General features: G+C 45.5%; 3 protein-coding genes and 1 non-coding gene across 5 annotated transcripts in view; all 4 read left to right on the top strand.

The window, feature by feature from the left end:
* LOC311366803 (retinoic acid receptor alpha) overlaps positions 1–2,264 on the top strand; it is a gene marked incomplete at its 5' end in the record, with an annotated part of 4,168 nt that extends 1,904 nt beyond the window's left edge. Inside the window, 2 exons of the mRNA XM_084485580.1 lie at positions 1,094–1,252; positions 1,436–2,264. Of these exons, the coding sequence (XP_084341706.1) occupies positions 1,094–1,252; positions 1,436–1,632 (356 nt within the window). The 3' untranslated portion in view covers positions 1,633–2,264. The remainder of the gene's footprint in view (positions 1–1,093; positions 1,253–1,435) is intronic.
* A 3,026-nt stretch (positions 2,265–5,290) lies between these two features.
* On the top strand, positions 5,291–15,286 carry mki67 (marker of proliferation Ki-67). Of its 2 annotated transcripts, XM_084485855.1 has the most exons (15): positions 5,291–5,452; positions 6,557–6,652; positions 7,120–7,201; positions 7,337–7,452; positions 7,554–7,617; positions 7,740–7,797; positions 7,968–8,651; positions 8,799–9,019; positions 9,109–9,475; positions 9,784–9,899; positions 11,064–11,244; positions 11,352–11,495; positions 11,595–12,682; positions 12,719–12,779; positions 13,150–15,286. In XM_084485855.1, the coding sequence occupies exons 2-15, from the start codon at positions 6,567–6,569 to the stop codon at positions 15,108–15,110; spliced, it is 5,229 nt and encodes a 1,742-aa protein (XP_084341981.1). In that variant the 5' UTR covers positions 5,291–5,452; positions 6,557–6,566; the 3' UTR covers positions 15,111–15,286. The 2 variants fall into 2 exon arrangements, with proteins under 2 accessions (XP_084341981.1, XP_084341980.1); XM_084485854.1 differs by having other exon boundaries at positions 11,595–12,779.
* On the top strand, positions 6,871–6,992 carry LOC311367233 (small nucleolar RNA SNORA71). The gene has a single exon (XR_014639703.1). It is a non-coding gene; the product is annotated as a small nucleolar RNA SNORA71 (small nucleolar RNA).
* Positions 15,287–15,638: 352 nt separating the features above from the next.
* Positions 15,639–23,038, top strand: tut1 (terminal uridylyl transferase 1, U6 snRNA-specific). Its single transcript, XM_084485242.1, has 10 exons — positions 15,639–15,791; positions 15,979–16,169; positions 16,441–16,647; positions 18,883–18,997; positions 19,292–19,419; positions 19,534–19,760; positions 20,010–20,119; positions 20,557–20,679; positions 21,144–21,236; positions 21,719–23,038. Exons 1-10 carry the CDS (start codon positions 15,716–15,718, stop codon positions 22,900–22,902), a joined length of 2,454 nt encoding a protein of 817 aa, XP_084341368.1. The 5' UTR covers positions 15,639–15,715; the 3' UTR covers positions 22,903–23,038.
* Positions 23,039–26,949: the final 3,911 nt, after the last annotated feature.

The raw sequence follows: 26,949 nt of genomic DNA, 5'->3' as shown, positions 1-26,949 counted from the left end.
CAATGTTTACATATGGACAACCTGTTTCTGTCAGGTTAAACTGTATTATATTGCAGTCTATGTTAGGTCAGTTGAACCTGTATCATATACAGTCAATGTTCAGTCAGTTTAATCTTTATTATATACAGTCTATGGACGTTACACCCATACCGAAGCTCCTCTGGCAATGCCGTTCTTTGTTGCTTTTTACTGTTGAGGAGCTAGTGGGTTACACTTTTTAGCGATTATAATCCATTGGGAGCGTTTTTAAATGTGGCATGTATCCGGTTTAATTGTGGTTTAATTAGGCTATTGTTTAGTGAAGGGTAGGGTCTCTTGGGCAGACATACACTGCTAGACACACAGGACTCAAACCGGGGATCGCTTTTTTAATTCCCCGTGTCACATCTCTGCAATTCTGAGCGTGAATACATTCTGAAGGTTATTTTGGTTGAGACACCTAGTGGCAGAAGGGAAATATAATACCTTTAATGAGCTTGTAGGAGGTAGGTTACACATCTTGATAACATTATGGTTCCACTCTAAACGATCTGGCCCCGCTGTTGATTAAAAAACACTTAGTGGTGTGTATTTCATACCCATCGGGCGTTGTATTCTGTGATGTAGTTTCATATAAAGCTATTTTTATCACAATGAGGTGCCTTTCTCCAGCCAGTGTACTGCTACCATTGTCTCCACCTGTTCAAAGTGCAGAGTGTAAAAGTTAGCAGACAGCCTTGTTACTAATGATGGTGGGAGGTGAGCTTTTTTGCTATGATCATAAAATGATTGGAATAGATGGCCATGTCTAGCGAAAACATTGAGCACCACCCAGTGGCTTAAAGGGGATATTACAATGGGGAGTTAGGAGTAGAGCTTAGGGTTGAAGAGAGGATTAAGTGTACTTTATAAATCCCAGACAACAAATTTGGGCATCACCGCCGCACTACAGGAAAGTAATAAGAATAACAAATGAATCCCAAAAACTAGACGAAAAACACAAAGTATATCAACGTACGAAGAATGTCTACCATTATTGACAGTTGAGTTGAGTTAAAACCTGATCGGTGGTCTTCACGTTCTTCTCTAAGTGTTTTGGTTCTTCCTCTGTTAGACCGCCAGGACTTGGAGCAGGCGGACAAGGTGGACGTGCTGCAGGAGCCCCTGCTCGAGGCCCTGAAGATCTACGTGAGGAGGAGGAGACCCCACAAACCGCACATGTTCCCCAAGATGTTGATGAAGATCACCGATCTGCGAAGCATCAGCGCCAAAGGTCAGAGGTCCAACAGGATTACACGTGGTGTATTCACACCCAATCCTGCTAGATGGCGACCGTTGAATGTCATAATGCTAGAAGTCACATCCAAAGTGTCCCATTGTGTGTGTGTGTGTGTGTGTGTTACGATTGTCTGTTAAAAGTAAACTAACAGTGCCCTCTTTTCCTCCACCACCACAGGAGCCGAGCGGGTCATCACCCTGAAGATGGAGATCCCGGGCTCCATGCCCCCCCTCATCCAGGAGATGTTGGAGAACTCGGAGGGTCTGGAGAGCGGAGCCACTGGGGCCCGATCCAGCGGGGCCCCCCCTGGCAGCTGCAGTCCCAGCCTGTCACCCAGCTCAGCCCAAAGCAGTCCGGCCACACAGTCCCCGTAGCGTAGCAGAACCACCACGACCACCGCCACACGCTGCCCTCTCCGCCCGGCCCTCTCCCCCCCAGGCCACCGGCCCCACGCTGGCCCTCTCCTCCCTGGAGGAGGCTGCATGACAGAGCGGAGAGGCAGGGGCTCGGCTGGGGGAACCGGATGCTGGCTTGTTGGTTGGGGGGGGGGGGGGGAGGCAGAGAGGGTCTCTCTCTAGCTCCAGCCCTGCCCCTGGAACCAGGATGTCGGTGGGAAGGGGGAGGGCCTTGTTGGAGTGTGGGAGGCGGATAGACTTCTGAGGGACAATACTGTAAACACTGCTCCGCCTCCTCCTCCTCCTCTGCCTTCACCCTCGCCTCCACCACCCCCGCCCCTTTGCTCCATCCTCTGAAAGACAGATGGGTCCAGCCAGGGCGGTGGGCCAGTGCATCAGTGTGTTGGTTTGAAATAGGGGGGCGATGCCAGTAAAGACCTCACAAGACGGCCCCACGCCTTCTTGTTGTCGTTCTTGTCCAACTTCAAGGTGAACTATGGGTCTGGAGGATCTTGTCCAGAATGCACCTCCAGCACCGACCTATCTCCCAATTACCCCGCCCCCATCCCCCTCCGCCCCCGGCACCACCACCCCACCGCCCCCTTCCCTCTAAAAACAAAGACAAAAAGAAAAAGAAGCTCTTGGGTCTTTTATTCCTTTTCCAACTTCAAAACAAAACCTATTTCGTACAAAAGTTATATAAATATATATAGAAAAGACTTAATGATCTATGGCGACTGACTTGTCCACTATGGAATGACAGGATGAGTAGCAGGAGAGAACATTGTGGTTTATTTTGGAGATTTGAAACTGTTGTTATTCCTAAACTGTTTTAATATTTTCCTACCCATCGGGCGTGTCGACCGAGGCTCTTCGATTTCGTTACATACTAGGAAGGTGTTTGAAGTGAACGAAAAGGTTTAAGATGTTGAAATTGCTGTCCAATCCACATACAAACATGCATGTACACACACACAAACACACAGACACAGACACACACACAGACGCGCCAACAAACAAACATAGGCAGACACACTTTATTATGCACAGGAATTGTGTCCATTAATATCACATACTATTCCAGGTTGGGTTGGTTTTTCTTTTTATCTTAATTTTGTTTTGCGCTGCAAAGAGAATGGAGAAAGCAATGATTGTATTAACTTGGTTGTATCACACGGTCACCTGTCCTTTCAAGAAATCAATTTAATGAAGATCCTTTATTAAGGTGTATTTTAAGTAGCCTATGAGTTTGTGTATATAAGCTGTATTCATTTCTTTAAAACTATGAAGAGTTTAGCTTTCACCTGATTTACGAGAAAAAAAAGAAATACATTTTATGTCTTTTTGTCCATAGGTTTGTGATTCAAGAAAAGACTTATCGAGCACATTTTACTGAAGGAAATGCATCCGTGTTTTGTGTCCTACTAGAAAACGGGCAGGCCGAGTTTTGCAAATTTCAGCAACTGCCTCATCTTATTTTATATCCCCACCACCACCGCCGCCCTCACACCGCGATCAAGACCCCACCTTTTGAAATATAGTTTTTGAAGGAGCTCTCCAATCAGGGAATAGCTTTTTTTTTGCCGTGCAACTGACAGGAGATGGTTCGACCTCATTGGCCAGCAGAGGGGGGGATAACTGCAACAGCAGCAGACTCCCCCTAAGACGGTCGTGGTGTGAAGGATCGGGACTCAGACACACTATGGCAGAAACACATTGTGTGTGTGATTGTGTGTGTGTGTCTGGGGGAGGGGGGCAGAACATGTGACTTCTGACTGAAAATTAACATGTGACCGTTGATCTTTTTGAATCTAACAGGACCTCACTCTGGTGATTCTTTTCTCACGCCAAAACGCCTTCACTTCACCACCCATCTCGTTGAGACCGTCGTACCTGTACACCACTACACGCACACAGACATCTGCGCACGCACAAACACACACACGCACACACACACACACACATGCACCAATGTCTCAGGAAGGAATCATTAATTTGTGTGCTTGGCCTGTTCTTTGTAAATGTTTTCCAGTGCTACACTCCTTGCCCTCCCGCGACACACACACACACACACACACACACACACACACACACACACACACACACACACACACACACACACACACACACACCTCTGCTACTGAGCCCCTGAATTCGTTGATCACTCACTTTATGTTCGGCCTGGTTGCCCAGGACTTTTTTTTTTCTTTTCTTTTTTTTTTTAGAGACAAGCTAATTGTTTCCGACATAGGATGCCAGTGTGGAATCTGTTCGACTCGTTTCTGTGTATGTTCATTTCGTTCATGACTGTCAAAGCTGCTTTCTTCAATCAGGACTTCAACCACGTCCAGAACAGCACAGCCTCGCTCGCTCGCCGCCGCCGCTAATCTCAAATGGCAACAAAATGCACCCTCAGTTTTTTGAAAATTATGGAATATGTTGCGATTTTGTGTCATGCTTAACAGGTGACTTTGAAAAGAAAAGAGAAAAAACAAACAAAAAAAACATAAAATCGACATTTAATAACAATTGTGTTTGTGTGGTGTGTTTTATTCATCTTTGCAGCTTTCTATCACTTCTACTACCACTTAACGTATAGTTGTACGCACCTTACCGATATACTTTTTGTGTTAGTGGAAAATAACTGCAGTCTGCATTCATGGAGCAAAAACCCATGACAGGCGTCATAAACTAGGCTTTTTTATTACACGGCTCTCCTCAATGCTGTGTAGATTAAGCGACGTCAACGTCTTTGGCGAACTATTTCTCTGCTGATCAACACTACGAATGGTAACAAATGAATTGTAAAAAGACACACTAAAGTAATTTTTTCGTTTTGGTAAGTAGCCGTGTATTAAGCGGGATAATGTATAGAACGCCGGTCATTATCGAAAATAAGCCCGATAATGACCGGCGTTCTACATTATCCCTTACGTATTTTTCTAGTTGTAGGCATATGCCATAAATCCCGTATCATGGCTATAGAATAAACTAATTATAATTAGCCTATGAAAAATGTATGAAATTTAGAGCAATATTATGGTCAAATTAGAATACATTAACTTGATTAAAACAAGTTATATACCTTATATTATTCCGAATAAATGAGAAAATAACTCAGTGCTGGGGGAGTATGGCTCTCGTAAAGTTAATCTTAGGTAAATATTATTTGTATATTATATATATTATATACATTCACACGGTCAACTTTATTTATGGGACGGGTGCGAACAGCATACAGCATACATGCTAAACGAGTACACCCGTAGTAGAAAAACTAACCGGTTCTACTTTTGGCCGCATCATCAGATTCAACCAATGGTAAAGCTTCGCGCGGAATTTTAAATGTTTTTCAAACAACTGAGCCCCTCTTTTCAATGTATTGCTCCGCTCAGATTGAAAACAAAATAGGACCTCGTGTAAATACAATCGTTATGTATAGTTTATTGTTTATTTACAAAATATAAACATAAGGATATAAAAAATACACATTGGCGACGCATTATCATTGATGAATTCGGTTGTTATCGTTTTCAAATTGAATGATTTCTGAGTTTGTGGAGTAGCGGATGGATACAGCCGTGGAGTGCCTCACCGCCGTGTACAGAAAGAAGTGAAGCAGAGAGAGGAACAATATTAGCGTAGTTAGCCCGCCGTCGGATAAACTGCGTTAGAGCAGATTTAGTTAAATTAGGAGATACAGAGAAAATCTGATGACAGTTGTAGACGTCAGGTTATTTTAATCTTATAGGGCTCGGATCGATTTACATGGACTACGTGGATTAAAAGGTTTGTCAAGGTAAATATTGAGGTTACGACGCCGAATGGCAATAACGGCCACGATGATTTGATGCACGACTTGTTATGCGATTTATGCACGAAATACTAACATCTTAAACAAACCATTTTATGTTTTTAAAAGCCCTCTGCGACACGGACCACGTGTGTTAAATGTCTCTGATCTCCTTGAGTTAGCTCTGATTATGCACGTGGACACTTTATTAAGGTGCCTCACATTTCTGCTCCTGTTCTATCTAACCGTACCAATTTAGTGTCACCAGTGTCACAATCAAGTGGCCACTATTACTGCAGCAAGGCGTTTAGAAAAGTGTTGCTACGCAAAAAAGGTGTTGTGGCCAGTTTTCCTTTTAAATTGAATGGATAAGGTATGTACATGGCATGTCACCTCGCCGCGACCGCCTCCATCTTGGAAGCGAACAGCATAGTAGAATAGTGATGGTTATTATGTTAGTAGAAGGGGTTCTTGGGTCCTCGTTTAGTCTTGTATTAAGGTATATTTTCATTTTGGGAGACATCGTGTTGTTTGAAACTGCAGCAGCATTTCCCATGTGCTCAAATTTCTAATAGTATAGGTTGGGTTATGTTCACGTTTATTTAGGATTTAACAGTAAAGTTGCTACATGTCTCTTGAGTCGGTTTAATAAAGCCAACATCACCAACCTTAAATCTAATGGCGCATTGAAGTTCTTGTTACACAAAGTACAAAAGCAGTCAAATGCATTATTTGCCTGCTCAGACAATAAATTAGAAATACAAAATGATAATAGGTTGAGAGTGAAGAGGTGGAACAAAAGTACGTTTACATATATAAAAACCGGTGTCGTATCGCAGTATGTTATTCAAGAGTTCACTGTGGACTTGTGAGCATGCTGGGGGCCCCAGTTCTTCAGGCATGGCCCTCATTCAGAAACCGTATGGAACCGGGACAGAAGCGCCACCGGAGCATGTCTGTATTTCCCCCCACCAATACTTAATCTCTTCCTTCTGATGTACAGGTCCTGGCTTGAAGTCTTCGTATAATGCATTGTTTCATAATACGTCCTTTTCCTAACACTGCTTTTCTTTGGAGCATAACTGATTAATGGCATATCTGTCCTTTTAGGTAACTCAAAATGCCATACGGAAAGATTGTCGTGATAAAGAGGGGAGGAGGAGATGGAACTGAGTTTCCTCTCACCGCAACATGTTTATTTGGAAGGTATGGTGAACAAAGTTTCGGTCGATTGGTGCAATATGCTATCTTTAATCTAATTCGAGTTGATTGCATCTGGCCATTTCAACATTTTTTTTTTTGCACCGCACGTGTTAAGGCCGCTTGACAGATGTCTACTTGACCCATACATTTGAAACTACTGGGGGCGGGGCTACTGTTGCTGACGTCACTGTCGATAGGTTCCGTGTATGTACAGCCGTTAGTCCCGTATCGAAAGTGGCTGGTCTGTAGCCACGATCATTGATAGTGCAGGTATATAATGCTTGGAGCCTTTCCCGTGTTTGGAGGATTAATAATTCCTACCAGACCCTGTTGCTCCAAAACATGCTCATAGAATAAAAGCCATCCAAATATATTATACATCAGACCCAATTTGATGTCAAGCATGTCTTGGAAATCATGCCTATTCCTAAGACACTTCCCTCACACTTTTTCTGTTTGTTTTATTACAGGAAGCAAGACTGTGATATTCGTATCCAGCTTCCTCATGTTTCAAAAGAACATTGTCGGGTGGAACTGAATGAAAATAAAGAGGTAACACTTTTTTGGGGGGTCGTGTGGGGAGTGAGTCATCTCCCAATTTTGGCACATGAAATGCTTTCAATGAGATTGCGAACAAAATCCTTCAGCCTTTTACATTGATGTAACTTAACGTGATCTCTGCTCCAGGTGATCCTCACTAACATGAGTTCGGTGAACCCGACTCGTGTGAATGGGGAAGAGCTGCAGCAGGCTGAACGTCTGAAGCACGGCGATGTAATCACAATTATTGACCGTTCTTTCAGGTGGGTCTCTAAACACTAGTAAAATAATATTGCGAAAAATGTTGGCATTATCCATAAGTTTCCATTTTAAAATTGCTCTTCTGGACTGTCCCTTATGTTAGGTTTGAGTATCCTCCACAGCAGACGCCAAAGAAATCTTCAGTCTCCGGTAAAGCTGATACTCAGGTACAGGATAGATACACTCATTACATATTCACTGATGACTTTTAATATAGCTATTGGTGCTTTTGTGCTGGGGGGGAAAAAGGCCTTTTCTTTGTGGTAAATTTCCATTACCTGTTACCTAGGTTCTGCACGAGCAGTTGAGAACCCCAGGAGCGAACCGGACGTCTGAGATCTCCACAGGTACATGGTCCTGTCCAAGTCAAGCATGTGTATAAAATCATGCTAATTTTTTGTATGGCGTGTCTGGTAACGGCTGCATTTCAAAATATAAATGGAGAAACGCACCAAATGGAATACCACTGTTCTGTTTCGTTTCGACTTATTGCCTAATTGCCTTTGCATCATTTCAGGCCCCCGTCTGAAAGATGGCGCAAACAATGACAACATCCAGCGATCCCTGGAAAAGACCGTGGAGGTGGAGTCCAAGGATGACGGGAGCTTGCAGCACAGCAAGACCGACTCCCCCTTCAACGAGCTTTACCAGATGATCAAGCATTCTCTGGTGACGCCACGCAAACCTGCCGGACAGCAGCCCCAGACGCCCACAACCAAGAACGCCACACCCAAGCCTCAGCCCGGGCTCATCACTAAAGTGGTCGTGCAGGCTGCTGCTGCTGCCGCCACCGCAGACGCGGTGAGCACCCCCAGTAAAGATGAGATCAAGAGCCAAGTGGTTGCACCTGCAAAGTCCCCAAAGAAGCAGACTCCAAAAACCTCTCTACCCGCTCAGGAGACGCCCAAAAAAGCGGGTCTGTCTCTGCCTGCCCAAACCCCCAGCACCCTGAAGGCAAGCGAGGAGGCAGTGCAGCAAGTTACCGTCGAGGCGCCCGCGACGCCCATAAGGAGGAAGAGCAAGACCGCCACTCCAGTGAAGCCCACCGCTGAAGAACAACTGATTCCAACCGAAGCAACTTGTGGCACACCCACTGCTGCCCAAGTGAAGCCTTCTCCAAGGGTGTCACCTCGCAGTGTTGAGAAGACGCTCAAGGCCCACAGTTTAAAGAAGGAGCTGGAAGCAAAGGCGGCAGCAAGTGGTAAATATTCAATACAAATGATATGCTTTTCTAGCCAGTTGCTGAGTAGTTTATTAGCATTACGAACTGTATGTGTATTTTCCTCAGCTTTCAAGTATTTGAATATATGTCTGTTAAAGTATACCTATTTTTCCCCCCACCTTTCAGAGATACTGGCCGCAAGGAAAAGGGAAATTGAAGCTGCAGCCAGCCCAATGACGATGAGGAAGCGAGTGTCTTTCGGAGGCCACCTGAGCCCCGAGCTGTTTGACAAACGCCTGCCCCCGAGCTCCCCTCTGCAGAAGGGGGCCACCCCACGACGCAGCCTCAGCGTGGCTCGACCCAAACAGTCGCTCCTCAGAAGGGCGTCGACTATTGGCTTGATCACGGTAAAGCAAGGAGGGGAAAACAAGGTGTGAACCAACTGTCTTTTTTGGGTGGATTTGTTCTCATGACTTATGCAATTTAATTCCCACAGGAGTCTGACGAAGTGAAAAGCCCGAAGGCCAAGTCTCCAAAGGCAAAGACTCCCTCGCCCGCCAAGAAGTCGCCGAAGGTCAAGGCGGCATCTCCCAAAAGCCCTTCATCGGCCAAGAAGTCCCCGAAGGCAAAGTCTGACACGCCGTCCAACGACCAGTCTCCCACTGTCAATGGGCGCTTCTCCGTTTCGCGTATCAGCACACCATCGCCCCTTGCCGAACTGCAGACAGGCACCCCAAAACTGCCCCCGAAGAGGAAGAGCATCGCTCGGAAGAGTATTTCTCGGAAGACACCCAAGAGCGTGCTGAAGAACGCAGCAGAGGTCCTGCGCAGAAGAAGTGGTGTTTCAAGGGCGTCTTTGAAGGGTACGTCTCTAAAATGATGTCCATACTTAGAATCCAGTAATGTCATGTGCTTCTGCAAACACAAATACTCATTCATAAATAATGACAGTAAAAGGATAACAATGGAAGATATGTACACTTAAAAAACGAATGCCACTTAGTGTTTGGTCAGCCTTACAAAAGTAGAGTTGCTAATAAAGTACTCATTGGTTATTTTAATCCATCTTTCATCAAGGATATTCTTTATCTTTATATTTTCCTTAAATTCATTTTGTTTGATTAAATGCATACAACTTCAGAGTATTGTATTAACTCTGCCCTTTCCTCAGTTGTGAATTCCTGGGTGGACATTGTGAAGTTTGGCCAGGCCAAGCCGGTGGTCGCCCTATGCAAGGGTCGCACTGCCACACAGAAGGTGAAGAAGACTGTGGTGGCTCTGCCAATGGTAAGGACACATTGGCAATCATTAGTGATTGACCGATATAGCGGGCCGATATTTGCGTTTTTTACGTGTATCGGCACCGGCCGATGCGTGGCTACTGCGTTAATATCGATTAATCAATTATAGAGCCGACGATTCGATGAATAGATTATTTTAAAAATATATATATATTTTTTTTTTTCTGTGAATAGGCTATTTGCCATACTAGACCTGCACAGTAAGCACTAAAGTGTGTATATAATGTTTCTGTATTCTCAATAAAAGGTTAAATATTATTTTTTTGTTAATTTATTTGATAGATATGATATTAATATATAATGTAAAAAATATTGAATCGTATCGTGGGGAATTATGAAGTATCGAAAATAATTGAATCGTCATGAAGGCTCCAATTTACACCCCTACTTGTAACATTTGTTGTCATCATTGTCATTTTATGATGTCAATTGAGGGAGCAAAAGCTGTATCTGCCCCAAATATCGGCTCAAGAAAATCAGCACCCATAATCTCCGAATGACCCGATGGTCATCATCGCTAAGACTGAGGAAAAAAAAAACGGTATCGGCATCGGCCCTAAAAAAATCCATATCGGCTGATCCCTAGCATTCATATTGGATTGTTCTGCTCCTGTGCAACATGCTCCTGTAAATATTTTTTAAACAACCCAACCCCAGTATTTAAACCCAGCAAGGCAAATTGCCTAATATACACACAGCGTTGTAAGCTAGGCAATGCCGTACATGCTACAATGAAGTGAAATGTCAGGAAGGTAGAAATAATAGATCCGCCCATGCCTTAATGTTGAATCCTACAGATCTGACACTCGATTGATCCGTCTGGCAAGATATGTAATCGGATCTCTTGTTTGGGCAGTAAAATACTTTTTCAATACTTGGGGACAAAATTACAGTTGACTACTAAAGGAGATATCTTTTTATTTTTTTATTTTTAGAGTAAGCACCAGATAAATACAAACTTACTGAGACCATTGGCTTCCCTACATCCTTCTCTAAATACAAGCCGTTTATTGAATTAGTGTCAATGAATAAAATTGATCTAGACATCAATACTAACCCTATACTATATCGAAATTACTTAACATTTGCTAAGTGTGTCACAGCATAAAAGTAATTGCCTGAAGCTGAGCTGTTATCATTCCTCTTTCAGACCCCTGCTAGGAAGTGCCCTCACGGCCATGTTACCACTGGCCATGCTGATTCACCCGTCACCATTGTCGTCGGCAAAGCTTTCAATCAACGGGCCGTTCAACATGCAGGGGCTGCTCCCAAGCTGGTCCAGAATATCGCTCTTCTGAAGAAGAACATGAAAGTAGATCAAGACCTGACCGGTAAGACCTTGTGTTCAACATTCTGTTATTATGGTGCTGTTGTTGGGTAACCAGCCACTGTTCTCCAGATGACCTTTCGTTCAACTTCTGTTTGTTTTGGATTTCAGGAATCGCCGAGATCTTCAGCACCCCAGTTAACTCAAGGAAAAGGAAATCTGACCTGATGGCAAAGACCTCCACCGAGTCTCCCTCTGCAGCACTCTCTACATCTGCTGTCGAAATGTCCGTCATGAACACGCCAGAGGAGACCGGTAAAGACTTGCACTACACCGAAAAGATGTGGTTGACTTGCACTCAATAGTGCTCATCCTTGACATATTGTCTCTTAACCACACATTTTTGTTGTACAGGTGAAATGGTCGTTTCTCCAATGGGCGTCGGCTCTACAACAAAGCGCGGCACATTCAACCGCGAGGCGGTGCAGCGTCTCCTGCAGAGTGAGGAGGGCTCCAGCTTCACCGGCGAGGCCCCAGCTCTGGATGACACCGTCCAGGACTCCTGCCAAGAGGGCAACACCAAGGAGGCCACTCCCAAGCAGAAGCCCGCCCAGAGGACCGCGAGGACCCCCAAACAGAAAGCCAAGCCCATCGAGGACCTCCGAGGAAACCTCCTGAAGACACCCAAGCAGAAGCCCCAGCAGCCAGATGGTCTCAGCGCAGTGAAGAGGATCATGAAGACCCCGAGGCAGAAGTCCAAGCCCATGGAGGACCTCCGAGGGAAACTGCTGAAGACTCCCAGAGTGCAGAAGGTCTCTGGAGAGATGAATCTAGATGGAGTCCAGCAGCTCCTGGAGACCCCTAAACGGAGGGAGGAACCGGTCAGTGTAGTTCCAGAGGTGGTTGTTGAGGAAACTCTGGCCACCCCGGAAGTAACCATCACTCCCGTTAAAGCATTGGTGGTGGAGGAAATGCCACTGGAAACACCTGTGGAAACCATCGCTCCCGTTGTGGAGGTTGAGGAAAATCTGGCAAACCCTGTGGGAACCATCGCTCCTGTTGTGGAGGTTGAGGAAACTCCACTGGCAACCCCTGTGGAAACCATCGCTCCCGTTGTAGAAGTGGTTGTTGAGGAAACCATCGCTCCTGTTGTTGAGGAAACCATGGCTCCCGTTGTTGAGGAAACCATCGCTCCCGTTGTTGAGGAAACCATGGCTCCCGTTGTTGAGGAAACCATGGCTCCCGTTGTTGAGGAAACCATCGCTCCCGTTGTTGAGGAAACCATCGCTCCCGTTGTTGAGGAAACCATCGCTCCCGTTGTTGAGGAAACCATCGCTCCCGTTGTTGAGGAAACCATCGCTCCCGTTGTTGAGGAAACCATCGCTCCCGTTGTTGAGGAAACCATCGCTCCCGTTGTTGAGGAAACCATCGCTCCCGTTGTTGAGGAAACCATCGCTCCCGTTGTTGAGGAAACCATCGCTCCTGTTGTTGAGGAAACCATCACTCCCGTTGTAGAGATGGTTGTTGAGGAAACCATCGCTCCCGTTTTGGCGGAGGTGGTTGAGGAAGCTCTGACAACCCCTGAGGAAAACACTGCAGGTTTGTTTTTCTTTGCGTTAAACTTTTGAATCTACTAAAATGTGATGGAATATATTTGATTTGAAAAAAAATGTTTTCCAACAGCATCCCTAACCTAATTTATTAACATGTTTGGGAAAGTGCAAAGCAAATTGTGTACTATTCATTTTGTGCAGCTTAGAATTACAGATGGAATAAATTGAGTGATGCAATGTGCCCGTGCACCCAATACTTGAGCTGCAAACACACCACAAAGGGAATACACCATGTGACACAACAGAGCTACTAAAGTGGAATAACAACCCTTGAAGGCAAAACTGATTTTGTTTTCTCCTTGGTTATCTGCTTTTCTTATAAATATTTATTTATTTTCCTCTTCTTCCTATAATAGATCTGGTCTCTTCTGATGCACCAGTTGGCATGGAAACCGCCCCCCAGGAAGTTGCCGGGCAGAATCTCCCAGAGACCCAGTCCGACGAGAAGGAGCCCGAGATCCTGGCCGTGCAAGACGGCGCCCTCCCCGCCCCAGCACCTTTGAGCAAATCCGTCCGTGGGAAGAAGGCGACCAAACACGCTACAGAAGAAGAACCCACACTGGAGGAACAAACCACCCCCGCCAAGGGAAGACGAGGAAGACCAGCGAAGAAAACCCCGGCCCCACCTCAGGCCGAAGAACAGACCCCGGCGAAGAGCCGACGCGGGAGGCTGACAGGGAGCAAGAATGTCGAAGCACCGATCGTCACCAGCCTCGCCGAGGAGGCTCCAGAGGAAACCCCTCTGAAGCCCAAAAGAGGGAGAAACGCCAAGCCGGCACCAGCTGTTGATGCCATGTCAGAGATCGCCACCACTGAAGAGACCAGCGATCAGGCTCCTGCAGCAGATGCCGTCAAATCAGACTCCACCGCCATCCCACCTCCAGTCAAGACTCCAGCCACCAGGAAGGGAAGGATCCCCAAGAAGGTGGCTGAACAGCCCACAGCTGTGCCCCAGCCTGAAGAAGAATCAGTTCCCGCTGTCAAAGTGGAGAAGCCAAGAAGAGGCAGGAAGGCCGTCCAGGAGCCTCAGGTGGAAGTGGTTCCGGAGGAGGACAGTGAGGTGGTGGCTGACCAAGCCCCTCCCACAGACGCTCAGCCCGAAGTACCGGCTTCAGTCACGGTGAAAGCCAGACGTGGAAGGAAGGCCATCCAAGAGGCTGCACCAGAACCCGAGGCGGTTGTCGTTGAACAGGTCGCTACCGAAGAACCGACCCAGGCCCCGGTCCGCGCCAAGAGGGGAAGGCCAACCAAACCAGTAGAGGAGAAGGTGGAGGCAGAGGTAGACATCCCGGTCGTTCCAGAGGCTGTTGTGAAGCAGGTGACTGAGAAATCAAGGAGATCCAAGAAGACCAAGCAAGACTCTGTTGAGGAGGCGGCCTCTGAAGAGCTCCAAGTGGTGGAGAGTTCGGTTCCTGAGAAGGTGAAGGCTCCATCTAAAACCCGTGGAAGAAAGGGCAAGCAAGAGGAGGCGGAGGAGACCCCTGTGGAGCTGGCTGTTGTCGCTGAGGTGGTCGAAGAACCCACCGCAGCCCCGGCTGAAAAACCCAAAAGAGGAAGGCGTCCAACAAAAGCTGAGGAACCAGAGATGGTGGTCCCCCCCACCGAGGTTGCGGAGAAGCCCACCGAGAAGCCGAAGCGAGGAGGAAGAAGTACGAAGACCACACAGGTTGTTGTTGTTGAGGAGGAGACTGTTGAACCCGAGCAGGCAGAGGTTCAAGAGGATACTACCAAGTCGACCAGCAGCTCCGTTGCTGAACAGCCAGAGAAGGTTGTTAAGTCCATGAGGGGAAAGAGGGCTGCTGCGACTGTCCCAGCCCCGGCGGCAGTCAAGAGGGGTCGTCGTGGAGCCACTGAGCCCCCCCAGGAGGAGGCTGTAGTCGTAGAAGAGATCGCGGCAGTCGTCTCACGACCTGCTGCTCGCGGAAGGGCAGGCAAACGGAGCACAGTGGAAACCGCTGATGTTCCAGCGGAAGTGCCGGCAGAGCCCGCCACCAAGGATGGGGAAGAGGATGAAGAAAAGGTCCAGCCCAAAAAGGGAAGAGTCACAAAAAAGACCAAGTCTACGGCTAAAGACCAGGAATCCTCAACACCATTGGAGGATGATGTGACTGTTACTCCTGAGATTCCAACCTCAACGCCTGTGGTGAGGCCCACTCGTGGCAGGAAAGCTGCTGTTGCCGCAGCTCCCGAGAAGGCGGTCCCTGTGATCGTGGCCAAAAGAAATGTGTCCAAGGGCCAGAGCAAAGCTGAAGAGGAGGATCTCTCAGAAGTGTCAGTGCCTGTGAAGCGGACCAGGAGAGGCACCAAGGTTTTATAGGCAGCTCAACCAGTTTTCTACCTTTTCTATTTTATCATAACAGTGCACTGGTAATTTGCAGAATGTGCTTTTGTCTTAATGTTTTTTTTTTTATAATAGATATATATTGCTTTTTGTTTTTATATAATGGTTCTTAGTTTGTTGATTTGAGAAACTTTTTAAAAATTAAAATGTCAAAGTTTGTCTGCTTGTCTTTCTCACTATCAATACTTTTACTATTAGTACTTACTAAAAGCAAACATATTTTAGGTGAGGAGAGCATAGCGTAAAACCTCTGGAAAATACAATTACAAATGGATATAATTAATCTTGTCATTAGATCTGTAAATTATTGATAGACTAGTGGTTGTCTATATTTTGGTTATAAGCAATAAAAAGTAAATCGTTATGCTATGCTTATAAAACGAATACTCAGGTAAACCAAATTAATTGGGCGGAACTAATATTGTGGAAAATGCGTTGCCCGGACCCATTTGGTAGTCGGACCGAAACCAACACAAACCATTCGGTGGAGGGAGATTTGAGAAAGTACATAACAAATCAGGGAAAGCATTCCTGAGCCGACACCTTTAGACTTTGTAGAAATACCTAATTAAACCGCTGTTATGGATTTGGAAGTGGACATAATAACGACCCCAAAAGGGTTTCGTTGCAACCTGTGCAACATCAGTATGCCGAACAGTAAGTAGCTAACGGACTACGCCACATGGGATACATTTGTCTGACTAGTAATGACGGAGAAATGTTTTCCGATCATTATAACGTGTTTTGCCTCTACTGTTCCTCTATATAATTATCTCATACTAAATCAGACTATATATGCCTTGTCATACATATTTTAACATTATTTATACATTATCTTTTAAAGAACCTAGTTTGGATGAGCATGTGAAAGGGCGAAAACACAAGACGTTGACCGACGTGCGCGCCACCCGCCAGACGCAGGAGGAACGCAGCGTGTTTGTCAGCGGCTTCCAGAAGGACACTTCTCAGACCCAACTCACAGAATACTTCCAGTGTTTCGGAGAAGTCACAAATGTCATCTTTGACAAAGACAAGGTTGGGTGCCTAACTTAACTGTAGCCAGTATAATTATAATAATCCTACAAAAACAGTTTTAGATTTATTTATTTAAGGAAAGACCGAAGGGAAAGGGGTTGGTTTAGCAATGACTGAAATGTTTTTATGTCCACTGCTAATGAAAACGACCAAATCATCATATGGGCAGATTGACGATAAAAGATGCATGTCGGGTACAAGACGTCACCTTCATGGTGTTTCTATAATATCACTTTATTATAACTATAATTAACTTATCCTGCTGTTCCAGGGCGTATACGCCATCGTGCAGTTCAATGAGATTGCGGGCCAGCAGACGGCCCTGTCCCAGCTGGTACACGAAATGAACGGCCAGAGGCTGCGGGTGAAGCCACGGGAGAAGAAGGGCTTTAAGCTCATCAACAAGAAGAAGACAGACTTCCAAAACCTCCAAGAGGTTCTAGAGCGGCTTAAACCGGTGTTGGTTCAAGCTGAGACGGTAAGCATCCATCTTGCAGTACTGTGTTCGTTGGCACCTGTCTTTTCAAAGTGTATAAGAGAAACGGAAACGTCCATATTAATATTTGTACTTTATATTCAGATTTTTTGCTCATAGATCAGATATCAAATCTGTATGTGATATGGGTTGTCATTCATTAAATGTAATCTACAGTTATGTAATGATCATCTTGTTGTTACCTCACTTGTTAAAATAATATGAATGTTTCTTGCATTTTGTACGTAGAGTCTATTCTATATAGCAGCATAGATAGGTGATATTACTTAACTCATCCGCTATGGAATTAACCAAATAATTGAACAAATATTAGTACACTTATTACACTTATTATTATAAGACTTTTGGGAGTAATAATATATTGACAGAAGATGCTGTACAGGGGTTAGTTTCCCAAAAGCATAGTTGCTAACTTCCTTAGCAACCTACCTCTTAGGGACTCAACAGTTGGAAAGTGTTCCCCAAAACCATTTCACCTACATAGTAAGCTCATAGTAAGTTATTAAGCTCCATAGTACTAGCAAGGTAAGGCTTCCTGACTGTTTCCCAACAACATAGTCTACCATGTGAGTATTACCCACATGGTAAAAAGGCAAATTATTTACAATGGCTTTAGGGCTGTTGTAGGTCCATATTATGCCACATGCTTCCTGGATATTCATGGTCACATGACCGATTTTTCTTTGTCTTTTTTACGCAATTCCAAGTTAGTGCAGTACCGACTCCAAATGTTAGGGTGTGGAACATCACTGGACATTTAATGGCTCACAAATATTTTCTTTAACCCGGTTACTTTTACATATTCAATTCAATTCAATTCAAACAAACCTTTATTGATAACAATAAACCCGGTCATTGTACACATACATGCACAACGAAAGTGGGCCATCGACCAGTCCAACACATAAACACAACACACATGGGGTAGACAGGACCGGAAGACAGGGTGAGAGAAAAATACAGCAAGACATGAGGAGAGGGAGGAGAAAAAAGGCAACCCCCAGGCTATACTCCTAGGGGGAGTACAGTGTGGGAACAGGAAAAAAAACACCTCAGCACATAAGCATATAGTCACAACATGAGAACACAAGACCTGCAACGGGGGGAGGGGGGGGGGGTTAACCAGTACAGGCAAGCAGCCACCCGGTCATATGCAGCCGTTAGGCGCTGGACACAGGCCCGTCTTGTCGCACTGGGGGGCAAAGGCGAAGGCGTGGGATGGGGGTAGAGGGGGGTGATTGCGTATCTGTATCCGTGTAAGAGTTCGTGTGTGCGTAGGCCTGAAGAGTCGCTCGCCCGACGGCACAACCATGGTATCTCAGCCGCAGGATGTCATCGCGATAACACAGCAAGTTGCCATGGAGACAGCCTTGATCATGTCCCAGACAGAGTCAAATCAGCAGGTGTCGGTGGGGTGGGGGGAGGGATGCACGAAGAGAGCGTCGCACCGCAGTGCTCATCCGGGAGATGTTCCAGCAGTGGCCTTGGCCGAGGCCGGTGCTGGTTGGGGGGGGGGGCGAAAGATAAGATTAGGGTTGTTTGATTTTGGGGCGAGTAGCCGCATTCCAATTTGCGCGACTACACTCCAAGTCCATGCCAGAGCGTCTCCAGAACGATCCCCTTGCCTTTGCAAAGCCGTGAGCTTCTCCATCATGATCGTGATGTTATCCATATTGCTTTTCATAGTCATATTCAGAGTGCCGACGGCTCTGCCCACCGTATCAATCATGACGGGCAGCCCTAGGGGGCTCTGAACAGCTGACCGCGTACCTTTAATCACCCGATGCATCCAGGCCATGCCTACGTTTTTTCCAAACAAACAATTATTCCCGAAATTGTTTCTAATGTTGATACAAAGGATAAGTAGGCTAGACACAATCAAGTTGGCGAATATTAACCACAACTGTATAACAAGCATGTAATCTAAATATCAAAGTTTGTGAGGCTTCCGCCTGTGAATTATTGAATGCCTCAGAGCAACTCCACCTTCAGAAAACATCTGTTCACTATGTATTAGCTGATAAGTACGCAGCTAATCAACGAAGAGGTCAGCTACATATTGCTATGTTAGCTGGAGTTTTTTGGGAAACACTCTACTTCGGCTGCTGCATAGTACAGCCGGGCTTAGTAATAAGTCGGCAAAATGCAAACTTCTTGACTGTTTTGGGAAACACACCCCATATATGGTCAACTGTATATTGTGGTGTGTTATCCCAGGTGAATGAGCAGATGCAGTGTGTGGTGGAGCGCATTCAGTTGTCGGAGAACAAGAGGAATGCCCGAGAGCTGCTGGTCCAGCTGATCCAGGAGGTCTTCACAGAGTTCTTCCCCGGTAAACCTTTGTTTTGTTCATCTTGGGAGATGTGTGTGAATCCCAGCTCTAAAAGGGCTCTGCTTTGTGTCAGGGTGTTTATGTAGGTTTTCCCCCTTTTTGATCTAATCATACAATCTGTGCCGCGTCCCATATAACTACATTAGTTTGCTATTCTTAGAACTTACCGGCAGTAAAAAACGACAAAAATTGTTTATCTTATTTCTAAGAGCACACAATGTGCATTGACGCAACACATTTACTTGCACGTTGCTCTTTAATAAATAAACACATTTATTTCTTGTTTTTTTACAGACAGCCAGATCCTGCCGTTCGGCTCTTCCGTGAACACGTTTGGCATCCACTCCTGTGACCTGGACCTGTTCCTAGACCTGGAGAACACCAAGACCTTCCAGGCCCGCGCCAAGTCCTCCACAGAACCGGTACGCTGGGAGGAACCTTTGGATCACTCAGCGACATTCAGCTGATAAATAAACCCAACTTCAGTCTCAGTGTCTCTTTACCTGTCTCTGTCTATGCTGCTGTCTCCCTCTCAGATGGCCGAGGCCTCATCGGACGACGGCCGCTCGGAGGACTCCATCCTGTCGGACATCGACCTGTCCACGGCGTCCCCCGCAGAGCTGCTGGAGCTGGTGGCGGCCATCTTGAAGAAGTGTGTGCCCGGCGTGCACAAGGTGCAGGTGGTGGCCAGCGCCCGGCTCCCCGTGGTGAAGTTCCACTACCACCAGCTTGACCTCCAGGGGGACATCAGCATCAACAACAGGTCAGCGGATGACGTTGTATTTTAGAACCCTGTACGTCTTTGACCACAACTAATACAATGTTATTACTAGCCATTCTGCTGTTCTGCACTAAACCAAATGTAAAATGTACTAATTTTTGGTTCCTTTTGTAAATCAATAGCTTTACTCTAGTAATAGTCACAGTTTTTTGGGTGGAAAATACTGCTAATAAATCATTGTTTTAATATATACTGTGTGTTCTAAACTATATTCCCTTCCCTCCCTCCCAGGCTGGCGGTGAGGAACACCCGCTACCTGCAGCTGTGCTCTGGGCTGGATGCCCGGCTGAGGCCCCTGGTCTACACCATTCGCTACTGGGCAAGGCAGAAACAGCTGGCTGGTAGGACACCCTTTATCTCTACTGGAGAATAACAACACATGGGTCCTTGGTCCTTTTACTGCCTTCCTTCATGTTATTAAAATGGTGGACAAAACGGAATATCTGAAATCACCATTATTATAGAAATCAGTTTAATAGCTATATTTCAAATGTCATTTTACCATGGTTTAATAGAACAAGTTTCTACATTTTTGAGGTAGTTTTAACTCTGCATTACATGGCTCTAGTGTCACTTGCTGTGTTTGCTCAACAGGTGGCAGTAGAAGCACATTCATTTAGTCTTTGTCTTGGCTAGGAATTGGAGACACCGAAATATATTTATTTAAAAAGGATCAAAATAAAACGTTATTAACTGAACATTTCTATGTCAATGCTTAGTTCTGTTTAGTTTATTTGTTCTGACTTAACTCGTAGTAACTCTTATTTTGACGGGGCAGGAAACGTAGGCGGTGCTGGCCCGCTGCTCAACAACTACGCCCTGACGCTGCTGGTGATCTTCTTCCTGCAGAACAGTGATCCCCCGGTCCTGCCCACGGTGGACCAGCTCAAAGCCATGGCCTGTAAGCCCCCCAGCACACCCCCCCCCTCCCCAATCTGGTCATTTCTTTGATTCATGAGCGCCCTCTGGAAGAGCTGCAGCAGCCATGATCCAGTTCAGCTATTACCATATTATAACAGACCTTCTGGCAGTCCTACTCTGTTATAGCAGAACTACTGGGACCCAGCAGTCCTACTATGTTATACCAGAACTACTGGGATCCAGCAGTCCTACTATGTTATAGCAGAACTACTGGGATCCAGCAGTCCTACTATGTTACAGCAGAACTACTGGGACCCAGCAGTCCTACTATGTTACAGCAGAACTACTGGGATCCAGCAGTCCTACTATGTTACAGCAGAATAACTGGGATCCAGCACATGCTCTTAAGCTGTTAATAACTTACAGTGCTGTGGGTTGCCTCTACAGCCATGCTTTCCACCATATCGCTGTTGAACGGTCCCTGACCACCATGTCTCCCTCCAGGTGAGGAGGAGGAGTGTGTGATTGAAGGGTGGGACTGTACCTTCCCCAGCCAGCCCATCGCTGTCCCTCCCAGCAAGAATGAGCAGGACCTCTGTAAGTGCCTCGGTCCCAGGTCCCAAATGTAGCTTTTTTTGAATCATGAAATATCCCACCTGGTTGGTAGAGATTACAGGCCATGATGTTCTTGGAATTGGATTGATGTTTACATAAATGATCCATAGTCTGCTGAATGATACTAGAGCAGCTTGAAATATGTCCCTTCCTATGTGTTATACAATCTGGGGGAACCCAGAGTGAAACCCCAGTCTAAAGCTAGAATGTTAATGCATGTTAATATAGGTCTTAAGAATAGGTCTTGAACCCCCAACAATATAAGTATTGACTATCTGTATCACTAAGAGCAGCAGCAAAATCGGGCTAACCTTTTCTAATCATTTCAACATCTGTTATCATGTGACTCGCTCATTTCTAACAATGACTACGTCAGGCAGCAGAAATGTGTGTTTCCCTGTTCCTCTGCAGGAACAGAGCACCCTCATTAACACTGCCTGCTTGTCTCTGTGGACATGTTCCAGGTGTGCTGCTGGCTGCGTTCTTCTCCTTCTACGCCACCTTTGATTTCGCCGGCAGCGTCATATCCCTCCGGGAGGGCCGCGCACTCCCAGTCACCTCCTTCATCGGCCAGGCCAGGGAGGAGATGACGACGCAGGAGGAAGGCGAGGAGGTGGATGCCATGGAGGAAGAACAACCCCGCCAGCCCCAAAACCAAGCCCTCAAGCTGGGGCCCCTCAACCTTCTGGACCCCTTTGAGCTCTCCCACAACGTGGCGGGGAACCTGAGCGAGCGCAGCCAGCTCAACTTCCAGAGGGAGTGCCAGGAGGCGGAGAAGTACTGTCGGAGCCTCCAGTACCTCCGCAAGTCCACCAAGGGGAAGCCCTGGGGGCTGGTGCGCCTCTTCACCCCGCACGGCGACGGGCCCAACTGCAAGAACCCGGAGGGCTCCGCGAACAAGGACATGAACATCAGCGTCCCCTTCAAGTTGGCGCTGCTGCCCGAGGGGCTGCGCATCCAGCTGCAGCAGGCCGGAGACGGCTTCCGGCCGCTCTGGTTCCAGAGGGTCTGCGCGGCCGTGGTCCAGGTCTTCCAGAACATCCTCAAGTGCGGCCCCGGGTCCCTGACGGAACCGACGCCGCCAGGAGACCCGGGCCGCACCGACGTGGCGCCCGGGTCTTGCGAGTCCATGGACGCCACCTCAGAGGAGCTCAACACATCCAACGACAGCGGCGTCGCGGGTCAGGACAGCCCTCGGAGCGCCACCGCCGCCACCGGAACCAAGAGGCCCCTGTCCTCGGAGAGCAGCGACGCCTCGACGTCCCCCCAGGAGAAGAAGGCGAGGCTGGGGAGCGGGCCCAAGCCGGGCGCCCCCTGCTGGACGTGGAGCCAGACGCACGCGGTCTGGGCGGGCCGGAGGAAGGTGAGGAGGGAGCTGGTGAAGGAGACGGTGGACTCCAGGCCAGAGGGCAGCAACACGGCGCTGGAGACCCAGGTGACGGAGCACATCGTGGAGAAGGAGGCCCGGGTGAAGGTGCCGCTGGTGTTCAGGGTGCAGGCGAAGCTGGTGGGCGGCACGCAGAGCACCAAGGCCCTGCTCCAGATCCACCCCCCCAGTGAGGGGAAGGACCACTTCCGGGACTTCTTTCATTTTCTTGAAGTGTTCCTGCCAAAGATGGTGGACACACTAATGGAGAAAAGTGTGTAGAATGTATGAGGGAGTTAAAGCAATCGGTTCAACATGTTTTTCCAAAATGTTTAATTATTTTTGTATTTCGCTTCTAAAAGAGTACCTCACAAATAAATCATTTTGAGAATGGGCAACGCCACAAATGCTTATCTGTACTGTGCTTTGGTGAATAATTTTGCAAATGTTGACCGTACTCTTGTTATGTTTCTCTTGTTTGTTTAGATAAAAACTACAGAAGAAAAGCATTTTTCGTTCTTTCGTTTTTTTGTATTTAACTTGAATATTAAACTTTTGGAAGGCATTCTCCACAGTATGGACATTGTGATTCTGAACAATCAATACATTTAATATAAACAAAGTATCTTCATGAAGTCATACATTTAAATAAACAGTTCATATTCATACATGGCTACCTAATAACAGCCTAATACACCCCTACATGCCACTGAGCTGCTTAATGAGTTCAGTGGGGAACTTGGTCTTTAATTAAAGAGCAACAGTGAAGCCGGGGTTAAGGCCGTCCACGTGACTGCGACTCTGGTCATTTAATCACTGGAAAATACTCGCCCCCCTCCCACACATTCATCAAATATCCCTGAAACGGTAAGAAATTAAGACCTCTTTATTGAGTAGGGCTACGATTGAACGGCATGCTATATAGTTCAAGCTTACAATAAAAGTGCAATTCGTTCAGTTTTAACGGATAATGGATTATAATCACGCTACTCTCGCATCCTAGGGATTATCTCCTCGAGGAGCATTTTCTCCACACGACTGTCTGAGAGTGATGAGAGTAATTATTCGGGGAGGCCGACATCTTTTATTACACGTGACAGGCGTGTGCTGCGGGAATGCTCAGCGGCCCGGGTGGGCTGATAAACAGAGGAGCTGCACTAGTGATTTCCGATAGGACTATTCAGGTTGCTCTGTCGGGGTGGATTAACTACATATATTGACCAACTTTGATCACAACGGGTGTTTCTTTGGAAAAGAAAAAAAGTTTCTAGGAAGTCTATGTGCGTTGATTGGTTTTACATTGACGTTAGTTGGCCTACTTCTCGCGAGAGTAGTTGAATAGTAAACCAGTATGCAAAAGGCGGATGTTACCTTTAACAATGGAATAACTGAACATTCAAGTAGCCTATTTATTCCAGCACTATGTAGCTTATAGCCATCACTTTATAGCCAGCACACACAAATGTTTTTGAAATTGTGAAGAATAAACATCTACAAAATAAAACCAGAATCCCCGGGCATTTAGTTTATCTCCACCCTATTTGTTTATTGGGGAAAATTAAGAAAATCTCATCTTGAAAAAAAGGCGTAGGCTATGAGACGTATGTACAGCAGACAGCCAGAGAGAGATGTCAGGGTGTCCTTTGCGTTCCCTTTGTCTGAGTACCCTGCCATCCTCACTTTTTCTAACTAATCCAACAGTTAGATGATGTGCAAGTCATTAATATTGAATGATAAAAACTTTCATTGGCAATAGTTGCATTGAACTACACTTGAACTATTCATAACCGTTTGATCCCATTAGAATGTAAGTAATGTGGAATTGCCCCCCAAAACACTTCCTTCCTCTCAGTTCCTTGTGAAATTTCAGTTTGTGTAAACGTCCAGGGGTTTTCTGCTGAAAGCGAAAAATAAATACAATGTTCCTTTCTGTAATTCAGACTGAATCATTTTTGTATACCTGCTTTTGTCCTCTCAGAAGAAAACAATTGCAAAGTTGTTTGTGTTGCCTCTTTCCGCTGCACACACCTCCCCCCCCCCCCACCCATTACATTTGCACTTATGGCAATGAAAATGAGGTAGGTCCACTATTTAACAACAGCATAGACACTAAGACTTATACTAACACAGTTCTACTTAAACCTTTTAAACAAGACTGTTCACTGTCTTTTTTGAGCGTTTAACCAATAATCAGTTTAACAAAGACTCTTCTACTAGGATTGTTTATACTAAGACTGTTCAACTTACACTGTCCTAGACTGTAATACAAATTATTGACAGCATTTTAATTGCTGCACAATCAGCTCTTTGCTTGCTGGTTGTATTTTTAAAGAGGGAAATCCTTCCCAAACCATACCAATCAAAGGATGATGTCAGTGTATTGATTTCCAGTTTGGGAGACTCTCCCCTTGAGAGTTTGTAGCCCAGGCTGTGAGGGATGCCCTGGCGTTACATAATTACTTCTAGTGACATGTAAGGCTTTGACGCATGCCTCAGCAAAGCCACGTGTTTACATCATGTCGTAGTCTAATGGAGATCAGCAATGTGCAAGCGAAGTATACGTCATTTAACTGTTCCCAGTGGGATACCTCATCATTTGTAATACACAGCAGAATACTTAATTTAGTTTTTCACTCAACAGTGCTGGCACGGATGTTGTTATCAACTTGCAATACAATTATTGTTTTATTTATATACACACACATCTCTTATACTGTATATATATATATATATATATATATATATATATATATATATATATATATATATATACGTATATATAATATAGCTATATATATGATTTAACCTTCTTTAATTTAATTCTCTTTAAAATCGAAAAAGGGTTTATATTGCCCCAAATTATTGCACCAACTCTAAACTCACTCAACTCCACAGTATTACAATGTTTCATATTCCACAACGTGTTGCAGCCAACATTCACACAAGATGGACGCCTGGAAAGCACTCTGATCATATTAGTGGCTCCTCCATTGCACTAGATAAGGACACTTTTTTTTTTTGTTCCCTGTCTAGTTCCCTGACCTAGTCAGAGAGACACTCCTGGGAAATGGCTCTCTGCAGCAAAGAATGGTTTGTAATTCTTATCTGACGTATTTTACACTTAGAAATGAAAATGGAATATGTTTTTGCTGTCCAGCTGAGGGGGGAAATGGATGGTCTCAAATAAAGCAATTTAGTCCGAGATTGAAATGATGGCTTACGTGAAGGTCACATTTTCTTCATGTTTTCTTTTCTTGAGAACCCCGTCACACAACTGCTAAAGCAAGTCGCTTAAAGTAGCTCCAAATGACTACGTAAAGTCCAGCTGCACCCATTACCCCAGGCTCTGGACCTGCAACACTCTGGCACTCTTAAAGTTTTTATTGGCCCTTTAGACCTTTTACCACTCATCTGAGACTGTTGGTTTTTTCCGCACGGTCGGAAAAGCAGGCTAATGAGTTGTTCTTGGCCATGATGCTGTTGTGTTTTTCAATTGACTTTTTATGGCCCTGAAGAGCAGACAGAGGAGTTGATAGCGAGAGTCAAGGATCACCCGGATGACCTGGGGAAAGCCACCGTTAGACTGGGTGAAGGTGTGTTGAGATATGGGTTTTTGTAGGTGCTTTTTGTATATATGGAGTCCCTTGCCTTGTCATGATAATTTCACAGAATGGCCCATGTATACATTTGATGATAAATAATACAAATGTTTGGTCAAATGCATATTAGAAGCGTTAATTATTTTATTGACATTTCTGCTAGATTTACTTACTTTGTAGAACTGTGGATAAAGAACACCAACAGGGTAAAATGGCACTAATAGCGGTCCACAGTTGGTTGAACTATAAGACACTAATTGACTACACATCATACTAACTAAACATACTACCATGACTCTCTCAGTCATATACACTGGATTATTGTTGTTACAGCCAATGGTGGATGCTCAATAAAATGGTAATTGTTGGTGAATTGATGCTTAACAGTCAATCTCTGCATGGGAGCCGCCTCACAAATTATTGCTTTAAGAGGAGTCTGTCATTAAGATAACACATTGTCATGTTGTTTGGCATAAAGACTTGCCTTGTGCCAAAGCTGGCTATATGTTCTTTGATGAGAAGCGGATACTTCAGTACCGTTAAAGTTAGTATAATTGCTGACTGTGTCTTTGCTGGTGTCACCATGCAGCAATCTCACATTTGCAATATCATGGTTCTGAAAACATAGTTGTATTGAAACTCTAGAAAAGATTATTATAATTTTGAACGCAATTTAGTTTGTGTAAAAAAATAAAAAGTAAAGGAATTAATAAGGATGTGGTTAAGATTT

Source organism: Micromesistius poutassou (assembly GCF_964030765.1).
Source record: "Micromesistius poutassou genome assembly, chromosome: 21".
Taxonomy (NCBI): domain Eukaryota; kingdom Metazoa; phylum Chordata; class Actinopteri; order Gadiformes; family Gadidae; genus Micromesistius; species Micromesistius poutassou.
The sequence above is the reverse complement of the archived record's forward strand: the minus strand, read 5'-3'. Positions and strand labels throughout refer to the sequence as shown.

Bases quoted from the DNA above. Each gene is read 5' to 3' on its own strand.
- mki67 (XM_084485854.1), top strand. From the start codon at position 6,567: ATGCCATACGGAAAGATTGTCGTGATAAAGAGGGGAGGAGGAGATGGA. The intron at 7,202-7,336 runs GTAACACTTTTT...TCTCTGCTCCAG, and splicing joins AACTGAATGAAAATAAAGAG to GTGATCCTCACTAACATGAG. The intron at 8,652-8,798 runs GTAAATATTCAA...CCCACCTTTCAG, and splicing joins AGCAAAGGCGGCAGCAAGTG to AGATACTGGCCGCAAGGAAA.
- tut1 (XM_084485242.1), top strand. From the start codon at position 15,716: ATGGATTTGGAAGTGGACATAATAACGACCCCAAAAGGGTTTCGTTGC. The intron at 16,170-16,440 runs GTTGGGTGCCTA...CTGCTGTTCCAG, and splicing joins TCATCTTTGACAAAGACAAG to GGCGTATACGCCATCGTGCA. The intron at 19,420-19,533 runs GTACGCTGGGAG...TCTCCCTCTCAG, and splicing joins CCAAGTCCTCCACAGAACCG to ATGGCCGAGGCCTCATCGGA.